At 45.9% G+C, this 22,615-nt stretch overlaps 1 protein-coding gene across 1 annotated transcript in view; it reads left to right on the top strand.

The window, feature by feature from the left end:
* The window catches only part of DRC5 (dynein regulatory complex subunit 5), a 106,196-nt gene that overhangs the window by 72,329 nt on the left and 11,252 nt on the right, over positions 1 to 22,615 (top strand). Inside the window, exon 4 of the mRNA XM_086925116.1 lies at positions 1,792 to 2,241. Coding sequence (XP_086781242.1) covers positions 1,792 to 2,241 — 450 coding nt within the window. The remainder of the gene's footprint in view (positions 1 to 1,791; positions 2,242 to 22,615) is intronic.

Genomic DNA, 22,615 nt, shown 5'->3' with positions numbered 1-22,615 from the left:
TTTAATAATGTCAGATATTCTTATCGATCAATGTATCTTCATCGTGTTGCTCTTGTTAGATAAAGTGCATCAGATAAGATCACATTCTGTCACTTCATCAGGTATTATTCACTCCTACTTACAACACTGTCCACGTACATAAGGTTCCTCAACTCCCCCCAGACATTTCCTCAGTTGAGAGACTCCTTGGAACGGGCACAAGTAGAGCTGATAAAACACACCAGGTGATGGACGGAATGTTGCACAATGGCAAAACATTCACCCCCAGTCGCAGATCTGGGTTTAATTCATTGTTATTTTGCTCACCAAGCCACCCCAGTTCAGACATGGCCAAATGCAAATCAGCCTTGACCCTGTGCCTCATGGGAACAGTCCAGCCCGAACTGCCAAGCCATGCCTTCCCTGGACCGGAAACAAGCTTCCTAGGACCGGTTTCTGGCTATCAGCCTTCTTCAGCCAGGATAGCTTGACTCCAGTGGCTTAGTGAGCACGGGACCCACGTCTGGGCATACCATCCCCACATAGGGTGAACAGCAAAACACACAAGATGATGGATTGAATGTTGCACAATGGCAAAACATTCACCCCCAGTCACAGATCTGGGTTTAATCCATCGTTATTTTGCTCACCTGTTCCCATGAGGCACAGGGTCCAGACTGATTTGCTTCCCATCAAAACAAAAGGACTGAATCCCCAAAGAGATGGCGTCAATCTCTAACCCCATACCATTTTCTTAACTTGCCATTTCCTCTTATTCTCACATGCAATCTGAATAGTTCATTTGATCCCCGATTAAAACGCTCAACAGCACCATTTCCAGCTGGATAATACACCAACGTTTTTACATGCTGTACAGCATTTCTCTGCAAAAACTGCTCCTCTTTAGATGCTTTAGAATTAGCTCAATTGTCATTCAGAAGCCTCGTAGGCAAACATCCTTTTAAAAACAGCTTTCCCAAAAATGTCACTACATTTCTCAAACCATTTCTGGACACTCCATAGGCATCAATTGAGGTCCTAAAGTATGTAAACTTTTATCTGAATTTGCACATTCAACACGCCCTCACTCTTTTCTCAACTTCAGGATCAATCCCAGGCCACCAATACGAACCTTTTACTCTTTTTTTAGTCCTTACTATTCCGAAATGTCCTTCATGACATAAATCCAAAACAATGTTCCTAAGACCAAGTGGGGTTACAATTTTTTGACCTCTCATCACAAATCCGTACTCTACACCCAATTCATTTCTCACCTCCCAAAAACTTCCCACTTCCGCCTTATCCGGCTTATTCTCACACCAACCTTCCAAAATCCACCCCTTCACTTTTTTCAGCAAATCATCCTTTTCATATTCCATCATCCACTCTTTCCTCTCAATTGAATTCATCCCTTCTTCTTCCACATATGCACATTGGTAATCATCTCACATACTTCCCGGTATTTACTTAATAGGCCCTTTCTGTTGATGCTGTTGAGAGTTCAGGCATACGCCTAGCAGACTGCTCAGAGATCTTTCCCAAATGTCTCTTTCACTTGCAGCACTTCTCAAGTAGCCCACTCTGAAGTGACTAGCTGCCAAACATCATTTCCTGGCCCACCATTGCTGGAGGTGTACTTACCTTTTGCATAGTGTTACATTTAGAGCTGTGTTTGTGGAGATGAAGGGCACAGGACATGAGTGTTCATATGTAGTACTTATCTTGTTGCCTGCAGCCAGTTGCCGATATAGAGACAATAAACCCCAAATGCATTGAGTAAATCTTCCTACAAACTTTTGTTCTTATGTCTAGGTCTTCAAGCTGCATAAGAGTAAGGTGGATGACGAAAAGGCGAGGGTGCTCATTAAAAGCTTGCTAGATCACCCAAGCCTCACCAAGCTGGACTTCTCCTACAATCACATCGGTGATCGCGGTGCCCGGGCTGTGGGGAAACTGATGAACAGCAGTAAGCTGGAAGAGCTGAACCTGTGTGACAACAGGATCCGGGCCCATGGGGCGCAAGCCATTGGCCATGCCCTGTCCACGAACACCACACTGACCTCCTTGAACCTCCGGCTCAATCGCATTGGGGATGAAGGAGGCCAGGCGATCTGCCAAGCCCTCCTGCAGAACTCTAGCCTGGTGGAGCTGAACCTGGGCAGTAACGAGCTGTCGGAGCCCACTGCTACTGTCCTTTCACAAGTCCTGTCGAAGAACACTACGCTGCGGATCATCAACCTGTCGTGTAACCACATTGGACTGGTAAGCACCTTCCTTCACAGCCTACAAGACAGAGCGTGTGACAGATAGATAAATGTTTGGTTTAAGGGGGAAATCTCACATTCACTCACTCTTGATGTTCAACTTTCTTTAAAAGCAGACTCTCCCCACTCTCCTAACTGTAAAGTATCCTATGCTGGGTGGAAGTATTTACTATCATTCCTAGGTGCTGCCCCTAACCTGAACATGGCATTGCTCCTAGACTACACGCCCATCAATCTTGGATGAGCACCTTACATAGACACATCACCCGTTGGTACTCCGCAGGAGACGTCCATGTGAGACTAGACTATGATAAAAAGGCACTTGCCCAAATATTTCACTTGTCTGGGCTGGACACAGGCTTGCAATAGCTTACAAGGGCTTGCAAGCGCTGTTGTATGAGCCCAGGCACCCTTATGAGGCATGCCTTTGAGGATTTCAGACATTTAGTCTAGTTCTCCTGGAACTCTGGGACTCAAGCACATCCACCTATCGCCATCCATGTACGTAGCATGTGCAGAAACCTGACCTATGAATTACATAAAGAAGAAGAATGAATTCACACTTCACAGATGACTGCAGGGCAACTTTGTTTATGAAGCTTCCCAACACGTTCCAACTCCACAGAGTTTTTCTCAAGGTGATGGCAGGGAGGAGATGTGAAAAAAAGAAAAACTATACTTAAAAGTCAATATTATACACCGTTCAATTCATCGTGCTCAATTTCCTGTGTCAGTGTATAAACAAAACAGGAAAGATAAAAGCGTGCATTGATAGAATGTTCTCGATAGTCAGTCAATATGATTTTTTTTATCACATATATGGTATCAAACCAATGAGATTAATTAACAAAATGTGCAAGAGAGGCATTAATTAGAATGAAATCTACATTTAATGAATGATAACCTGGGTTGACTAACAACAGGTAGGTATGGAAAGTGCCCTAGTGGGCTGTAGTAACATCAAATACAGTCATATTGTGTTACACCATCTCCAATTGCTGTATTGATTACAATTTCTTACCCAAATATGACACCATCTAATTAAATAAGGATATATCTCTATGGTCCAGCTTTCAAAAGCTTTATATCTTATCCTACATGGATGGATAGTTCTTCATCCACATTAGGACAATCTGGTGTTTGATATTGCAATTCAGGATACAACTTTTATTGTAAAGCAATGATGTAGGAAATTATTGACCACCATAACAGGAATTGTATATAATATTGACTTTGCTATACAGTCTTTCTTTTAGTTTCAGATTGGGTGTTGAGTCTGCTTTATGTGTTTAAGAAAGAAAAGAGCTTTTGAAAACCATCTGGTGTTGACCGTTTCTTGGAAGCGCTTTAGGAAAGATTCTTCAGAGTTTGAACGTGTGGGCAAGAAAACTTTATGCAGTAACCTCTGGCGTGCACATTCTTTCATCATCTATATGTATATTCATTGGTGAAACCAAAGGTAAAAAGTGCTGCATGATTAGGACCTGAGTTACGGTTGCTCTACATAATTATAAGTGGCAGGTTTCAGTGGCATTTAGGTATTCTTTTGTAATCATAACTACTCTTTAACTGTGCTTTTTCCCCAATGAATTTGAGGTTCTTTAAACCTACATTGAGGTGTTAGGACCAAAGCTAATCATAAAATCACCTAAACTTTTGTCCTTTTTTATTATCATACACCACTTCCAACAGTTGACTGCACCAGCCTTCAGCAGGTGGCCAACCCCGCTGAACAGCCTTGATAGGCCACAGAGCTTGGCTTTTGACCAGGCCTTTCACTCAACCCACCATCGGCAGCCAATCACCTCTGGATATGTCTTTTGGCTTTAGGCAGCAAGGGCTGGTGCAGGGCCTGGCTTTTGACCAGGCTCCGCTTCCAGCCAGCCATGGGCAGCCAACCCCGCAGCACATACCCTTCAGTTGTGCACAATAGTAGTAGGCCACAGGAATTGACCTATATCTATACCCTGTTTTTTTTACTCTGTCAAAGGGGTCATAGACTCTTGTAGCTTTTTTGGACAACCGTGGGGTTCACTGAACCAGTGCAGGGTCAGAAAATACAGTAGCAGGTCAAACAAGAGTTTAGTTGGCTTGTTGTGGGTTCATAGTCCCTTTGTACGTGTTTGGAGACCTCTGTGTGCCGGGCAGGGTGTTGCAATCTCAGTTCCAGGCTACATTTTTAATTTTGATTAAGGTGGTCCCCCAGCTTAAGGCATTTAGCAGTAGTAAAGTTGTGAATACCAAAAGTCGTAAAGTTAGGATTTTTCTCAGTTTAGAAGTAGTAAAGTTAGGAATCTCAACTTAATTACTACTAAATGCCTTTTGTGATTACCGAAAGTGGTAAAATTAGGATTTTGTCTCAGATTACTTTGGTGAATTGGGCCCACAGTGTGTGTTGACCACAAACCATTGATTAAAATGTTTACAGCCAAGGGTGCTGGCAAGGCTGCTCCAAGGATTACCAACTGGCAGTAGAGGTTGCAAGTGTATAATGTCAGTGTGAAGCATGTTCTGGGGGCCAAAAATATTCTTGCAGATTTCTTGTCACATTTTCCTGCAGAGCATTCAGAAGTAGAGAATGATGAATATGTTCAGGATCAGGTCTCAGTGTGCATTGTAGATAGATGCACAGAAGGGGTGATATCAGAAAAAGAGTGGTTGGAGGTTATAAACAGGAGTGAGGAACTTGTGAGTAGAAAATGTTGTGTGACTCAAGTTTGGGCCAATAATGACGATATAGATGACGTGGTTGCAAAGTATCAACACATGTCTATGAGCTATCTATTGAAAATGAGTATGGAGCATTATGTTTGTGAGTATATGTCATGTGCCGTAAGTGGTAAATCTCAAGTCACTGTTTTACAGACCTGTGGATGCAGTTCCTATTCCTGAGAAGGCCTGGAAAAGTTTAATTTGGAATTAATTGAGCCTCTGCCTGTTCGCAAGGGAGTAAATATATAAATATTGTTAATGACTGTACGCGTTGACCTGAAGTCAAATTTGTTAATGTTGCCAATAGCATGAACGTAATTTATTTTTTGGAGTTTGTTTGTGTTTGCCAGAAAGAGTACTCCTGATGACATTCTAACACCCCATGGAACTCAATTTACATTTTTTGGATTTGAGAGATTTCTGGGGGATTTGATGGTGAGCCATACTATAACATCGTGGTATCATCCAAGGAATAATGGTCTTGTCGAAAGAGGCAACAGAGTTATTAAGGATAACTTCAAGATATCATTGACCAATGGTTTAGTTTGCATTCAAGATCTGAGGAAACGTTTGTAGCCCATGAGGACTACTCCCAGTGTCGTCACAGGAATTTCTCCTTTTGTTCTTTTGAGAGTTGCAGTGCCAATGTCCAAGTTGTTAAGTTCTTGGATGAGTACATTTTCTAGACCACAGAAAACATTGCATTTGATCTTGACACAAAGGGAACAGTCTCAGTCCAAATATGTTGAAAAGAAGAAAAGGGAATTGCATGTGTCTGTGGGTAATTTTACAAGAGTCAAAGTACCAGGCATAATTCTTAAAGGTACGATTAGGTTCTCAGTTCCCACGTTGGTGGTTGTGGTGATGCAATTGGAGAATGGTAAGTGGTGGAATACGGAAAAATTGTTGTCTAGAAGACAAATGAACATACAGGTTGATGAGAGGAGCTTGTAGGGAGTTGGATGATCCTACTCATCTTTGTGTGTCACAGTACATAAAATATGTTCCCAAGAAGTTTCAAGAGTTTGTTATGTAATGTGCTTTTGCATGTCGGGATAATTGTGTACAGAGGATGTAATATACCTTATTCCCTATATGTCTTGTGTTTATTTATGGTGTCATGTGTGGCAGTGTTTTTTTCTGTCGTGACTTCACTCACCCGAAGGTGACATGCTTCATGTCACCTTGATAATGGGTCTCCCGCCTCACATCCGGGCTGCAAGGTTCCATGTGTGAGCTACTAACTCTTCAAAAAAAGATGTGAAGAGGAGCTGAGGTCTTTTCAATTAGGGAGGCCTAAGATTTGCATCTATTTCACCTTGCGGCCAAGGTGTGTGGAGGGGACCACAGTGTACTAGTGAAGTCATTGGGACCACAGTGTAATTGGGGGAGTCAAAAGGCTTCGGTTTTTGTTCTGTTTTCCTTTGGTAGTGGGGCTCCTGTCTGAGTGGTTGGACATGCAAGTGAAAGTACATAAATCAGTGACGTGGGGATAAGATTAAGACCCTGGCCCCTTGTGCTCAGTAGGAGTCACAGAGAGAGGCAGAGGCATGGCCTTGTCCGTGTTGTTGAGGATGTCTTTTAGTTGCATCACAGAGAGAGGCGTGGCCTTGTCCGTGTTGTTGAGGATGTCTTTTAGTTTAGTCTCAGAGAGAGGCATTGCCTTGTTCGTATTGTTGAGAATGTCTTTTAGTTGAGTCGCATCGAGAGGAATTGCCTTGTCCGTGTTGTTGAGGATGTCTTTAAGTTGAGTCGCAGAGATGTAGTAGCAGGCCTCAGCTAGACCCGCTAGTGCAAGGGGTTCGCCCTTCTCTGCACAAAGTCCTCAGACCAATAGGAAGAAGTTGGCACAGAAACTGGAATAGAAAAAGTAACATTTATTACACCTCATGAGGTGGTGCTACGGTTCAAACAGTACCCTTCGGTATTGTAAGAAGTAGCACCACGAGCCAAGAAAGCATGGTTTATTTATACCCGCACAGGGGCTCAAAAGAAGGCGGTACAAACACAAGAGCACAGTTTATGTACATATAAGGTAATATCGAGAGGCACAATCGATCAGTGGGAGGAGCTAACAGTTGTGGGGGTTGACAAACACATTCCTATCTGGAACTAATCACTGATTTGGACACTCTATTGTCATCTCTGTAAGGTACTTAGAATTTTACAGATGTGGACCCTAATTGGCATGCGCAAAAGTGAGGGATGCTAAATATAACTTGTTTCCGGGCAGATTTCAAGCGCCGTGAACAGGAAGATAGGACAAAGCACATGGTCAGCACGAGGCAGCATGTAGCAGACAAGATGGCTGCCGTAAATACAAAATGGAGTCAAGATAGCGACCAGAACTAAGATGTATTCTGCTAATGCTTAATCTAATCGCTGTCAAATTACAGAGAGAGTCGCAGAGAGAGGCATGGCCGTGTCCGTGTTGATGAGGATGTCTTTTAGTTGCGTGGCAGTGAGAGGCATGGCCTTGTCCGTGTTGTTGAGGATGTCTTTTGGTTGAGTGACAGACAGAGGCATGGCCTTGTCCGTGTTGTTGAGGATGTCTTTAAGTTGAGTCGCGTGGTAGCCACAGAGAGAGGCATGGCCTTGTCCGTGGTGTTGAGGATGTCTTTTAGTTGAGTCGCAGAGAGAGGCATGGCCTTGTTTATGTTGCAGAGGATGTCTTTTAGTTGAGTGGCAGACAGAGGCATGACCTTGTCCGTGTTGAGGATGTCTTTAAGTTGCATGGCTGAGAGAGGCAAGGCCTTGTCTGTGTTGTTGAGGAAGTCTTTTAGTTGAGTGGCAGAGAGAGGCATGGCCTTGTCTGTGTTGTTGAGGAAGTCTTTTAGTTGAGTGGCAGAGAGAGGCATGGCCTTGTCTGTGTTGTTGAGGATGTCTTTTAGTTGAGAGGCATGGCTTTGTCTGTGTTGTTGAGGATGTCCTTTAGTTGAGTGACAGACAGAGGCATGGCCTTGTCCGTGTGGTTGCGGATGTCAATTAGTTGAGTCGCAGAGAGAGGCATTGCCTTGTCCGTGTTGTTGAAGATGTCTTTAAGTTGAGTCGCAGAGAGAACTGTAGAGAGAGGCATGGCCTTGTCCGTGTTTATGAGGAAATCTTTTAGTTGAGTCGCAGAGAGAGGCATGGCCTTGTCTGTGTTGTTGAGGATGTCTTTTAGTTGCATGGCAGAGAGAGGCATGGCCTTGTCCATGTTGTTGAGGATGTCTTTTAGTTGCATGGCAGAGAGAGGCATGGCCTTGTCTGTGTTGTTGAGGATATCCATAGTTGAGTCGCAGAAAGAGGTGTGGCCTTGTCTGTGATGGCGAGGATGTCTTTAAGTTGAGTCACAGAGAGAGGCGTGGCCTTGTCCGTGTTGTTGAGGATGCCTTTTAGTTGAGTCTCAGCGAGAGGCATGGCTTTGTCCGTGTTGATGAGGATGTCTTTTAGTTGAATCGCAGAGGGAGGCATGGCCATGTCCGTGTTGTTGAGGATGTCTTTTAGTTGCGTGGCAGAAAGAGGCGTGGCCTTGTCTGTGTTGTTGAGGATGTCTTTTAGTTGAGTCTCAGAGAGAGGCATGGCTTTGTCCGTGTTGTTGTGGATATCTTTTAGTTAAATGGCAGAGAGAGGCATGTTCTTGAGGATGTCTTTTAGTCGAGTCGCAGAGAGAGGCCTGCCTTTGTCTGTGATATTGAGGATGTCTTTTAGTTGCATCGCAGAGAGAGGCATGGCCTTGTCCGTGTTGTTGAGAATGTCTTTTAGTTGAGTCACTGAGACAGGCGTGTCTTGTCCATTTTGTTGAGGATGTCTTTTACTTGAGTCTCAGGGAAAGGCATGGACGTGTCCGTGGTGTGTTGTTGAGGATGTCTTTTAGTTGAGTCTCAGAGAGAGGCATTGCCTTGTCCGTGTTCTTGAGAATGTGTTTTAGTTGAGTAGGAGAGAGAGGCACAGCCTTGTCCGTGTTGTTGAGGATGTCTTTTAGTTGAGTGGCAGAGAGAGGCATGGCCTTGTCCGTGTTGTTGAGGATGTCTTTTAGTTGAATGGCAGAGAGAGGCATGGCTTTGTCTGTGTTGTTGAGGATGCATTTTAGTTACGTCGCAGAGAGAGGCATGGACTTGTCCGTGTTGTTGAGGATGTCTTTTAGTTAAATGACAAAGAGAGGCATGGCCTTGTCCATGTTGTTGAGGATGTCTTTTAATTGAGTAGCAGAGAGAGGCATGGACTTGTCCGTGTTGTTGAGGATGTCTTTTAGTTGAGTCGCAGAGAGAGGGGCGCAGCCTTGTCCGTGTTGTTGAGGATGTCTTTTAGTTGCGTGGCAGAGAGAGGCATGGCCTTGTCCGTGTTGTTGAGAATGTGTTTTAGTTGAGTCACAGAGAGAGGAGTGTCTTGTCCATTTTGTTGAGGATGTCTTTTACTTGAGTTGCAGAAAGAGGTGTGGCCTTGTCTGTGTTGTTGGGGATGTCTTTTAGTTGAGTCGCAGCGAGAGGCATGGCCTTGTCCATGTTGTTGAGGATGTCTTTTAGTCGAGTCGCAGAGAGAGGCATGCCTTTGTCTGTGATATTGAGGATGTCTTTTAGTTGCGTTGCAGAGAGAGGCATGGCCTTGTTGTTGAGAATGTCTTTTAGTTGAGTCACAGAGAGAGGCGTGTCTTGTCCATTTTGTTGAGGATGTCTTTTACTTGAGTCGCAGGGAAAGGCATGGACTTGTCCGTGTTGTTGAGGATGTCTTTTAGTTGAGTCTCAGAGAGAGGCATTGCCTTGTCCGTGTTCTTGAGGATGTCTTTTAGTTGAGTTAGAGAGAGAGGCACAGCCTTGTCTGTGTTGTTGAAGATGTCTTTTAGTTACGTCGCAGAGAGAGGCATGGACTTCTCCGTGTTGTTGAGGATGTCTTTTAGTTGAGTCTCAGAGAGAGGCATGGCTTTGTCCGTGTTGTTGAGGATGTCTTTTCGTTAAATGGCAGAGAGAGGCATGGCATTGTCCGGATGTCTTTTAGTAGAGTGGCAGAGAGAGGCATGGCCTTGTCCGTGTTGTTGAGGATGTCTTTGAGTTGAGTGGCAGAAAGAGGCATGGCTTTATCTGTGTTGTTGAGGATGTATTTTAGTTATGTCTCAGAGAGAGGCTGAGCCTTGCCCATGTTGTTGAGGATGTCTTTTAATTGAGTCGCAGAGAGAGGCATGGACTTGTCCGTGTTGTTGAGGATGTCTTTTAGTTGAGTCGCAGAGAGAGGCATGGCCTTGTCCATGTTGTTGAGGATGTCTTTTAGTCGAGTCGCAGAGAGAGGCATGCCTTTGTCTGTGATATTGAGGATGTCTTTTAGTTGCGTTGCAGAGAGAGGCATGGCCTTGTTGTTGAGAATGTCTTTTAGTTGAGTCACAGAGAGAGGCGTGTCTTGTCCATTTTGTTGAGGATGTCTTTTACTTGAGTCGCAGGAAAAGGCATGGACTTGTCCGTGTTGTTGAGGATGTCTTTTAGTTGAGTCTCAGAGAGAGGCATTGCCTTGTCCGTGTTCTTGAGGATGTCTTTTAGTTGAGTTAGAGAGAGAGGCACAGCCTTGTCTGTGTTGTTGAAGATGTCTTTTAGTTACGTCGCAGAGAGAGGCATGGACTTCTCCGTGTTGTTGAGGATGTCTTTTAGTTGAGTCTCAGAGAGAGGCATGGCTTTGTCCGTGTTGTTGAGGATGTCTTTTCGTTAAATGGCAGAGAGAGGCATGGCATTGTCCGGATGTCTTTTAGTAGAGTGGCAGAGAGAGGCATGGCATTGTCCGTGTTGTTGAGGATGTCTTTGAGTTGAGTGGCAGAAAGAGGCATGGCTTTATCTGTGTTGTTGAGGATGTATTTTAGTTATGTCTCAGAGAGAGGCTGAGCCTTGCCCATGTTGTTGAGGATGTCTTTTAATTGAGTCGCAGAGAGAGGCATGGACTTGTCCGTGTTGTTGAGGATGTCTTTTAGTGCGTGGCAGAGAGAGGCATGGCTTTTTCCGTGTTGTTGAGAATGTCTTTTAGTTGAGTCACAGAGAGAGGCGTGTATTGTCCATTTTGTTGAGGATGTCTTTTACTTGAGTCGCAGAAAGAGGTATGCGTTTGTCTGTGTTATTGAGGATGTCTTTTAGTTGTGTCGCAGAGAGAGGCATGGCCTTTTCCGTGTTGTTGAGAATGCCTTTAAGTTGAGTCACAGAGAGAGGCGTGGACTTGTCCGTGTTGTTGAGGATGTCTTTTAGTTGAGTCTCAGAGAGAGGCATTGCCTTGTCCGTGTTCTTGAGGATGTCTTTTAGTTGAGTTGCAGCGAGAGGCACAGCCTTGTCCGTGTTGTTGAGGATGTCTTTTAGTTGGGTCGCAGAGAGAGGCATTGCTTTGTCTGTGTTGTTGAGGATGTCTTTTAGTTGAGTCGCAGAGAGAGGCATGGCCTTGTCCGTGTTGTTGAGGATGTCTTTAAGTTGAGTCGCAGAGAGAGCCGCAGAGAGAGGCAGGGCCTTGTCCGTGTTGTTGAGGATGTCTTTAAGTTGAGTCACAAAGAGAGCCGCAGAGAGAGGCATGGCCTTGTCTGTGTTGTTGAGGATGTCTTTTAGTCGAGAGAGGCGAGGCCTTGTTCGTGTTGTTGAAGATGTCTTTTAGTTGAGTCACAGAGAGAGGCACAGTCTTGACCATGTTGTTGAGGAGGTCTTATAGTTGCATGGCAGAGAGAGGCATGGCCTTGTCCGTGTTGTTGACAATGTCTTTTATTTGAGTCACAGAGAGAGGCATGGCCTTGTCTATGTTGCAGAGGATGTCCTTTAGTTGAGTGGCAGAGAGAGGTATAGGCTTGTCCGTGTTGTTGAGCATGTCTTTTAGCTTCATGGCAGAGAGAGGCATGTCTTTGTCCGTGTTGTTGAGGATGTCTTAGTTGAGTCGTAGAGAGCGGCATGGCATTGTCTATGTTGTTGAGGATTTCTTTTAGTTGCATGGCAGAGAGAGGCATTGCCTGGTCCGTGTTGTTGAGGATGTCTTTTAGTTGAGTCGCAGAGAGAGGCACAGTCTTGACCATGTTGTTGAGGAGGTCTTATAGTTGCGTGGCAGAGAGAGACGTAGCCTTGTCCGTGTTGTTGAGGATGTCCATAGTTGAGTCGCAGAAAGAGGTGTGGCCTTGTCTGTGATGGCAAGGATGTCTTTTAGTTGAGTCGCAGAGAGAGGCATGGCCTTGTCCGTGTTGTTGAGGATGACCTTTATTTGAGTCACAGAGAGAGGAATGGCTGTGTCCGTGTTGTTGAGGATGTCATTTAGTTGAGTCGCAGAGAGAGGCGTGGCCTTGTCCATGTTGTTGAGGATGTCTTTTATTTGAGTCACAGAGAGAGGAAAAGCGTTGTCCGTGTTGTTGAGGATGTCATTTAGTTGAGTCGCAGAGAGAGGCGTGGCCTTGTCTGTGTTGTTGAGGATTTCTTTTATTTGAGTCACAGAGAGAGGAATGACTTTGTACGTGTTGTTGAGGATGTCATTTAGTTTAGTCGCAGAGAGAGGCGTGGCCTTGTCTGCGATGTTTAGGATGTCTTTTAGTTGGGTCGCAGAGAGAGGCGTGGCCTTGTCCGTGTTGTTGAGGATGTCTTTTAGTTGAGTCGCAGAGAGTGGCATGGCCTTTTCGGTGTTGTTGAGGATGTCTTTTAGTTGAGTTGCAGAGAGAGGCATGGCCTTGTCTATGTTGCGGAGGATGTCTTTTAGTTGAGTCGCAGAGAGAGGCATTGCCTTGTCCGTGTTCTTGAGAATGTGTTTTAGTTGAGTAGGAGAGAGAGGCACAGCCTTGTCCGTGTTGTTGAGGATATCTTTTAGTTGAGTGGCAGAGAGAGGCATGGCCTTGTCCGTGTTGTTGAGGATGTCTTTTAGTTGAATGGCAGAGAGAGGCATGGCTTTGTCTGTGTTGTTGAGGATGCATTTTAGTTACGTCGCAGAGAGAGGCATGGACTTGTCCGTATTGTTGAGGATGTCTTTTAGTTAAATGACAAAGAGAGGCATGGCCTTGTCCATGTTGTTGAGGATGTCTTTTAATTGAGTAGCAGAGAGAGGCATGGACTTGTCCGTGTTGTTGAGGATGTCTTTTAGTTGAGTCGCAGAGAGAGGGGCGCAGCCTTGTCCGTGTTGTTGAGGATGTCTTTTAGTTGCGTGGCAGAGAGAGGCATGGCCTTGTCCGTGTTGTTGAGAATGTGTTTTAGTTGAGTCACAGAGAGAGGAGTGTCTTGTCCATTTTGTTGAGGATGTCTTTTACTTGAGTTGCAGAAAGAGGTGTGGCCTTGTCTGTGTTGTTGGGGATGTCTTTTAGTTGAGTCGCAGAGAGAGGCATGGCCTTGTCCATGTTGTTGAGGATGTCTTTTAGTCGAGTCGCAGAGAGAGGCATGCCTTTGTCTGTGATATTGAGGATGTCTTTTAGTTGCGTTGCAGAGAGAGGCATGGCCTTGTTGTTGAGAATGTCTTTTAGTTGAGTCACAGAGAGAGGCGTGTCTTGTCCATTTTGTTGAGGATGTCTTTTACTTGAGTCGCAGGGAAAGGCATGGACTTGTCCGTGTTGTTGAGGATGTCTTTTAGTTGAGTCTCAGAGAGAGGCATTGCCTTGTCCGTGTTCTTGAGGATGTCTTTTAGTTGAGTTAGAGAGAGAGGCACAGCCTTGTCTGTGTTGTTGAAGATGTCTTTTAGTTACGTCGCAGAGAGAGGCATGGACTTCTCCGTGTTGTTGAGGATGTCTTTTAGTTGAGTCTCAGAGAGAGGCATGGCTTTGTCCGTGTTGTTGAGGATGTCTTTTCGTTAAATGGCAGAGAGAGGCATGGCATTGTCCGGATGTCTTTTAGTAGAGTGGCAGAGAGAGGCATGGCCTTGTCCGTGTTGTTGAGGATGTCTTTGAGTTGAGTGGCAGAAAGAGGCATGGCTTTATCTGTGTTGTTGAGGATGTATTTTAGTTATGTCTCAGAGAGAGGCTGAGCCTTGCCCATGTTGTTGAGGATGTCTTTTAATTGAGTCGCAGAGAGAGGCATGGACTTGTCCGTGTTGTTGAGGATGTCTTTTAGTTGAGTCGCAGAGAGAGGCATGGCCTTGTCCATGTTGTTGAGGATGTCTTTTAGTCGAGTCGCAGAGAGAGGCATGCCTTTGTCTGTGATATTGAGGATGTCTTTTAGTTGAGTCGCAGAGAGAGGCATGGCCTTGTTTATGTTGCAGAGGATGTCTTTTAGTTGAGTGGCAGACAGAGGCATGACCTTGTCCGTGTTGAGGATGTCTTTAAGTTGCATGGCTGAGAGAGGCAAGGCCTTGTCTGTGTTGTTGAGGAAGTCTTTTAGTTGAGTGGCAGAGAGAGGCATGGCCTTGTCTGTGTTGTTGAGGAAGTCTTTTAGTTGAGAGGCATGGCTTTGTCTGTGTTGTTGAGGATGTCCTTTAGTTGAGTGACAGACAGAGGCTGGAGGTGGATTTCACTTGGCAAACCACGGACCTACTGCTCCAGTGACCAGGAAGGAGCTGAGGGCGGTCGTTGCTGCCTGTGTTGCCTGTTGCCTGCTCCCGCCGCTGCCCCTCGCCGGACCCGCTTCGCGGGTCCCGCTTCGCGGCCAGGAGCACCCTTAAAGGCAAGCAGGTGTGCTATTTCTCCAACCGGCAGGGCTGCGAGCCACAGCGGGGGACTCCAACTTCCAGGAGCCCCCGCGCGCCCGTGGTCACCTGGGCTGCTCTCCCTGCCGGCTCCGCCCCCACCAGGACACTCAAAGCTGCGTCCAATACCAGAGACTGCGGATTTCACTTGGCAAACCACGGACCTACTGCTCCAGTGACCAGGAAGGAGCTGAGGGCGGTCGTTGCTGCCTGTGTTGCCTGTTGCCTGCTCCCGCCGCTGCCCCTCGCCGGACCCGCTTCGCGGGTCCCGCTTCGCGGCCAGGAGCACCCTTAAAGGCAAGCAGGTGTGCTATTTCTCCAACCGGCAGGGCTGCGAGCCACAGCGGGGGACTCCAACTTCCAGGAGCCCCCGCGCGCCCGTGGTCACCTGGGCTGCTCTCCCTGCCGGCTCCGCCCCTAGAGTCCAACCAGTCAGCAACAAAAGAGGAGTGTCATCCCCGCAGCGCGGGAGCGCGCGGGAGGGCGCCGGGAGAAGCCCGGGACAAGGGCGGGACCGTTTGAGGCCGTTCGAGGCCTAAGAGGACTGGCCTGGCCCACCCTCCTTGGCTCTCCACAAGGTTTTCGTCCCTGGGCATTGACTCTAGCGAGCACTATATAGAAACTGCAACTGTCACGCATTATGTGTACCCGGGGGAGTCGCAGTAAGACCGCGCTGGGTTTAACCAAGCCAAAAGGTACCTTGGACGATTTCCTCGTAAAAACAAACCTGGCAATAGATGCTGAAATCTCAAAAATGCAGAAGAGGGTCTCCATCGAGTTAGATGCTGCACGCAGACTTTCCCAAACATTTGCTAACTCTAAAAAATCCTCCCTGGGAAATATCGCGGCTGCTGCATCTCCCCAACGGGTGGAACGTCCGCCCCCTTTATTGATCCTTGCCGACGTCCATCATTCCCCCCTTCCTTCCTCTCCTCCAGCATTAGACTCCTCATTTATTTTCTCCCCATGACCGTCCAACCTAATGAAAGTGACCCACCCAATGATCAGGGAAATCCCACCACCTTCCCGGTTATAACTGCTCCCTCTTTTTCTGTACCAAAAAGTACAAACCCAGGTCGCCAAGCACCGAGGAAGAAAAACAATGTAAAATCTGCCTATGCTCGTAAAAAAGCCAAAGTTGCAAGGCAGCAGTTTTTCAACCATAGAAGACCGTTACCCAATGTAGGGGATCATAAACAAACACCACCCCCAGCTATCCACCAAATAGGGGGGAATAGTAACCCCACTATGGCTCCTGTGGTAGAGAATCCCATTACCCCTGCAGATAATCCAACAGTGGGAGGGTTAAACAAGATAGAGAGGAACGAGGATAAAGTGGGTGATGACGAAGATTTTCTTCAGACAGTCTGGGTCACCTTAAAACAATTATTGACACCTTTCGAACTCAGACTGTCACGTATTGAGAGTCACTTACTCGAGATGGATAAAACGCTAGTATCCCTGGCCACGCTTAGCCTAAAACAGCTGGAAGCCGCACATCCCCATATCAATGAGAGTCCACCTCTGGTTAGAAATCCCGGCATCCAACTTGCTCCAGCCTCTAATATTGGCACTAAAACAGCTACAGCGCCTAAGGTGGTTTCTTCAGCCCCTTTGACTCTCCCTGCACCCGTACCCCCCCCGTTATCCAAGCCGACCCCAATCCCCAAACCGAGGACACTTGCAAATGTCGTTGCTAACCCCCCAAAAATAGAGGAAAAACCCCCTAAAAAACTTCTCCAGCCCAAACCCCCTCCTAGACCTGAGCAGAAGGCGAATAATCCCATCACTCTTCTCCCAGAGTGCATACCAAATTTACACCCAAATCACCAGAACTTTCGCGGAGGCTACATTGATCTTCCCCCTGAGGCTGGGCCCTATGTGGTTATCTTGGCAGCGGTACCACCGCTTGCCCCGGATATTGTTGAAACCCAGTGGTCCTTAAAAAACAAAGTGATCCACTGGTTGAATACTAATAGGCAGATCCCTCACCCTAATAGGAGTAGGGTACTAATGGTCAGGAGAGTCCCTTGGGTGGGCCGTACCCACAAATCGATATCAGGAGACTGTATCGTGGTGTCTTTTGCAGACCCTCATACAGCCCACCTCATTACCACGTGGGACCAATACGTGACTGAACAAACCATTGTCACCAAACCCCTAACCTTCTTCTACCCTCCAAAACAGCTAGTAGAGTATCCTGGGGCTTGGACCACTATCCACAACCACAGATGGAAGGGCCAGATGCAGGGATGGCAACACGCCAATGATGGGTGGGAAGGTGTACACACCATGAATAGATTTGGATGCTTAGATCAGGTGGACTGACTGGGAACAGTAGATCAAACACCCCGATCAAGCGATCAGAACCACGTAATGATTACCACTAATAGCTACTCATCCCCACCCATAGCTAAGAACCTGACCCATTCGATGGTGGTTCCGTCCTCCTCTGTCCAGTACCCGCCCCCTGTACAAGCTATACAACACCTAGACAGGGCACATCTCCAAGATCAGGTAGAGCTAATAGAGAGTGAGGGCCACATACATCAGGTAGACAGTGAACCGAAACACTCACTATTGTCCTGGAATGTAGCAGGACTAGGCAATAAGATCAAGCATATACCCTGGTTGGAGACGGTCCACAAGCATGGCATACTTTGCCTGCAAGAAACCTGGCTGGTGGAACAAAGGCATATCCTGGGGTACCGAACGTTCCATACACCTGCTGTTCCCGCCATTCAGGGCCGCAATAAAGGGGGTCTGTGTATATACGTTTCGAATATGGGGGACATAAAAGTGCATAATTTTCACTCAGACCAATACTTCCAAATTCTTTCTTTTAAATGGGGCACCACACAAAAGGTTATACTGGTGAACTTCTATAACAATATGCCACCTAACGAGATGGAATCCATCTTAAATAAAATGCTAAACCGCATCCATAAAGTGAGGGACCAAAACGCGGGAGACCATACAATTATTTGGGTGGGAGATTTTAATTGTGCAGTCTGCCCACTTTCTGAGTTAGGTTTGTGCGGCCTTGCAGATCGTGAGGAGGACGGCCCCTTTCACTTCTCACACACCAAACTGGGGTCTCTCCTTAACAGTATCATGTTTGCTTTTGACCTCACTTTCGTTAATCAGGCATGCTCTCCCCCAGTTCCCTTTGCCCCAACATATAATGGAAGAGGTTGCGAATCCACAATCGACTTTGCACTGATATCCCCCACCGCGCCCAACTTTATAACCTTTTGGGAGATAGGGGAAGACCCAATGAGTGACCATTACCCTATTACCTTTGGGGTTAGGCTCTCAGTGGAGAAACCAAAGGAACCTAGTGGCCCACTATATCCATTAGAGGTCACCTTAGCAAAGATAAATGGTTATGTGGTAAAGTGGGAGAAATTAAACCCCAGCGTTTTCTTCCACAAATTAATTTCATCTTGCCTTGAAGACATATTTGTCTGCTTAGAAGTAGATGCGGAACCTAAGGCGATTATGGCAGCTTTCGCCAATATACAGGAGTACTTAAAAGGGGTTTTAACTAAGAGCCACAATAAGAAGGGGAGATGTGCATCCAGGTGGTTTGATTCTAGGTGCACAGCCGCCCTAAAGAACTTGAAGAAAGTTTTAAATACCATCCCGAAAAATAGGGCCCAAATCTCTGAGGCAAGACGAGAGTACAAGAGAGAAATTAACCTCCGGAAAGCAACCATGAAAAAGGAGGCCTGGGAAGCACTGGGAGAAGCTGCCAGGAACAAGGACACCAACCTTTTCTGGAAAGTGATAAGATCAGTATACAACCCAACACATACTGATAATTGCATAGATGTAGCAATTACAGCAGAACTTTGGGTTGAACATTACGGGAAACTCTACACCGACAGACAGGGGAACTGCATGAATCAAGAAAAGGCACTTTCATCACCGAAGAACTTCATGCAGGACTTCCAGCAAAGCGATCCCCTAGTTTCGCCGTATCCAATTGACTTGGTCTTTACCACCCTAGAAGTTGAAAATGCAATCAGGGAAAGTCCTTCAGGGAAAGCTCCTGGTCCGGATCACACACCAGTGGATGCCTATAAAACTAACCTGGAATTTTGGGCTCCGCTTTTAACGAACGTTTTGAACATGGGAAATAAATGCGGCTTAATTAAGACCTGGTCAGATGCCATTGTAGTTCCCATCTTCAAAAAGGGAAACAGGGACGATCCGGCTTGCTACCGTCCCATATCCTTACTAGACGGCCTCATGAAAATTGCAGGAAGGATCGTTCTAAAGAGGATCCAGCACTGGGAGGTAGAAAATAAGGTTATTTCGGAATTCCAATATGGATTCCGAAAGGGACTGGGCACCCAAGAGCAATGCCTAAATCTGTCCTTATTAATGTCCAAATACATTGAGGCTAAAAAAGGGGATTTATTTGTTACATTCGTTGACCTTAGCTCAGCATTTGATTGTGTGGATCATCTGCAGCTCTGGTCAACTTTGGAGCTCATTGGGGTGGATCCCACCATAGTGGTTTTTATCAAAGAACTTTACAGAGATGCTGGTGCCAGGGTTAGGTTCGGGACCCAGGGGCAGTGTACACAGAAATTCCCTATAAATAGAGGGGTTAGGCAAGGTTGTATACTCGCGCCCCTTCTATTTAGTTTTTATATTAATTCTGTTGTAGAAGACCTATCAAATCTCCAGAATGACTATCCAGCTGTCAATGGTAGGCCTGTTCCCATCCTATTATACGCCGATGACGCGGCGATTATGTCTAGGACTAGGGTAGGGTTGCAGAGAGCGGTAAGAGAATTTTCGTCCTACATGGGGAGAAGAAATTTGAAAGTGAACATCTCAAAAACTTTCTCCATGCCGTGCACCCTAAAGAGTATAAGACCACAATGCTCGATATACCTTGACGAGCAAAGAATCGAGACCACAGACACTTTTTGCTACCTGGGTGTCGTTTTTGAGAGAAAAGGAGCCTGGAAACATGCAGTAACGGCTAGGAGGCTTGCCTTTACCCGTGCTATTGGTGCCCTGAGAACTTTTGCAGCGAAAATTGGGGGCAAACCAACTGCCGAGATGATACAGATTTACCAAGCAAAGTGTATAGCGACAGTCACTTATGGAGCAGGCTTATGGGGCTTTGAAGATGTGTCCTCCCTCCAAATTTGTGAGAATCTTTTTATCCGTTACCTATTGGGGGTGAGCAAATCTACTTCAACCTTCATTACTCATATTGAGACTGGCCTCAAATACCTCAGCGACTTCATAAAGCTGTCACCATGTTTGCTTTGGCACAAAATTTGGACTACTAGGGAATGCCAACTTAACAGAGAACTAATCAGGGATTGCATGAGCTTGGATGCCGCATCCAAAATCAAATGGTTGCGACATGTCCGGTTGATGTTCACCAAGGTTGGTTGTCCGGAATACTATGATGACCCAGAGTCCCTTGAAAATCTGTCCAGGTCGTCTCTTAAAAAACTTTTACTTACCCACCTGGAGGGTGTTAGATGGGATGCAGTGCGACTCAAAAATACTATCTTGAGTTACCAAAGAATTACTCCTACCGAAGGTTTGCAATTGTACCTCAGGACTGAAACGGCACCTTACCCTCGTATGCTTCTCACCAGGCTGCGCCTAGGTACCTTTTTTCGCATGGTCACTCTCCCTAAACAAAATGACTGGACTGCCCCAAACCTAATTTGCCCATGCGATGATCACTCATCACAAAGTAATATCCATATTATGTTCTTTTGCAATCTGTATTCTGCCCCAAGGAAATTGTACTTATTACCTCTTTTAAAACACTGGGGCATAAGAACATGTAAAGATGCTTACTTCAAATTACTTTTGTTAGATGAGGCGTATGTCATCTTTGTTGTTTCACGTTTTTTAATTGCAGTAATGAAATATAGAAATTCCATGATGTAACTCCTACATGTTTTAACCTTTACGTATGTTTTTACATGAGGTCAACTGCTATAATTTCATCATTTGAATCTTATGATCTGGAAAACTGTTTTATAGAATCTCACAAAAACTTCGTTGGGGACATCTTTTTAAACTTGCTGTATAAAATGTACTTGTATGCTTTTATGATTTTATCAAACAAATCGAATAAAGCTAAATTTGAATTTGAATTTGAATTTGAGGCATGGCCTTGTCCGTGTGGTTGCGGATGTCAATTAGTTGAGTCGCAGAGAGAGGCATTGCCTTGTCCGTGTTGTTGAAGATGTCTTTAAGTTGAGTCGCAGAGAGAACTGCAGAGAGAGGCATGGCCTTGTCCGTGTTTATGAGGAAATCTTTTAGTTGAGTCGCAGAGAGAGGCATGGCCTTGTCTGTGTTGTTGAGGATGTCTTTTAGTTGCATGGCAGTGAGAGGCATGGCCTTGTCCATGTTGTTGAGGATGTCTTTTAGTTGCGTGGCAGAGAGAGGCATGGCCTTTTCTGTGTTGTTGAGGATATCCATAGTTGAGTCGCAGAAAGAGGTGTGGCCTTGTCTGTGATGGCGAGGATGTCTTTAAGTTGAGTCACAGAGAGAGGCGTGGCCTTGTCCGTGTTGTTGAGGATGCCTTTTAGTTGAGTCTCAGCGAGAGGCATGGCTTTGTCCGTGTTGATGAGGATGTCTTTTAGTTGAATCGCAGAGGGAGGCATGGCCATGTCCGTGTTGTTGAGGATGTCTTTTAGTTGCGTGGCAGAAAGAGGCGTGGCCTTGTCTGTGTTGTTGAGGATGTCTTTTAGTTGAGTCTCAGAGAGAGGCATGGCTTTGTCCGTGTTGTTGTGGATATCTTTTAGTTAAATGGCAGAGAGAGGCATGTTCTTGAGGATGTCTTTTAGTCGAGTCGCAGAGAGAGGCCTGCCTTTGTCTGTGATATTGAGGATGTCTTTTAGTTGCATCGCAGAGAGAGGCATGGCCTTGTCCGTGTTGTTGAGAATGTCTTTTAGTTGAGTCACTGAGACAGGCGTGTCTTGTCCATTTTGTTGAGGATGTCTTTTACTTGAGTCTCAGGGAAAGGCATGGACGTGTCCGTGTTGTGTTGTTGAGGATGTCTTTTAGTTGAGTCTCAGAGAGAGGCATTGCCTTGTCCGTGTTCTTGAGAATGTGTTTTAGTTGAGTAGGAGAGAGAGGCACAGCCTTGTCCGTGTTGTTGAGGATGTCTTTTAGTTGAGTGGCAGAGAGAGGCATGGCCTTGTCCGTGTTGTTGAGGATGTCTTTTAGTTGAATGGCAGAGAGAGGCATGGCTTTGTCTGTGTTGTTGAGGATGCATTTTAGTTACGTCGCAGAGAGAGGCATGGACTTGTCCGTGTTGTTGAGGATGTCTTTTAGTTAAATGACAAAGAGAGGCATGGCCTTGTCCATGTTGTTGAGGATGTCTTTTAATTGAGTAGCAGAGAGAGGCATGGACTTGTCCGTGTTGTTGAGGATGTCTTTTAGTTGAGTCGCAGAGAGAGGGGCGCAGCCTTGTCCGTGTTGTTGAGGATGTCTTTTAGTTGCGTGGCAGAGAGAGGCATGGCCTTGTCCGTGTTGTTGAGAATGTGTTTTAGTTGAGTCACAGAGAGAGGAGTGTCTTGTCCATTTTGTTGAGGATGTCTTTTACTTGAGTTGCAGAAAGAGGTGTGGCCTTGTCTGTGTTGTTGGGGATGTCTTTTAGTTGAGTCGCAGCGAGAGGCATGGCCTTGTCCATGTTGTTGAGGATGTCTTTTAGTCGAGTCGCAGAGAGAGGCATGCCTTTGTCTGTGATATTGAGGATGTCTTTTAGTTGCGTTGCAGAGAGAGGCATGGCCTTGTTGTTGAGAATGTCTTTTAGTTGAGTCACAGAGAGAGGCGTGTCTTGTCCATTTTGTTGAGGATGTCTTTTACTTGAGTCGCAGGGAAAGGCATGGACTTGTCCGTGTTGTTGAGGATGTCTTTTAGTTGAGTCTCAGAGAGAGGCATTGCCTTGTCCGTGTTCTTGAGGATGTCTTTTAGTTGAGTTAGAGAGAGAGGCACAGCCTTGTCTGTGTTGTTGAAGATGTCTTTTAGTTACGTCGCAGAGAGAGGCATGGACTTCTCCGTGTTGTTGAGGATGTCTTTTAGTTGAGTCT

This window comes from Lissotriton vulgaris, chromosome 6 (assembly GCF_964263255.1).
Source record: "Lissotriton vulgaris chromosome 6, aLisVul1.2, whole genome shotgun sequence".
NCBI lineage: Eukaryota > Metazoa > Chordata > Amphibia > Caudata > Salamandridae > Lissotriton > Lissotriton vulgaris.
The sequence above is the reverse complement of the archived record's forward strand: the minus strand, read 5'-3'. Positions and strand labels throughout refer to the sequence as shown.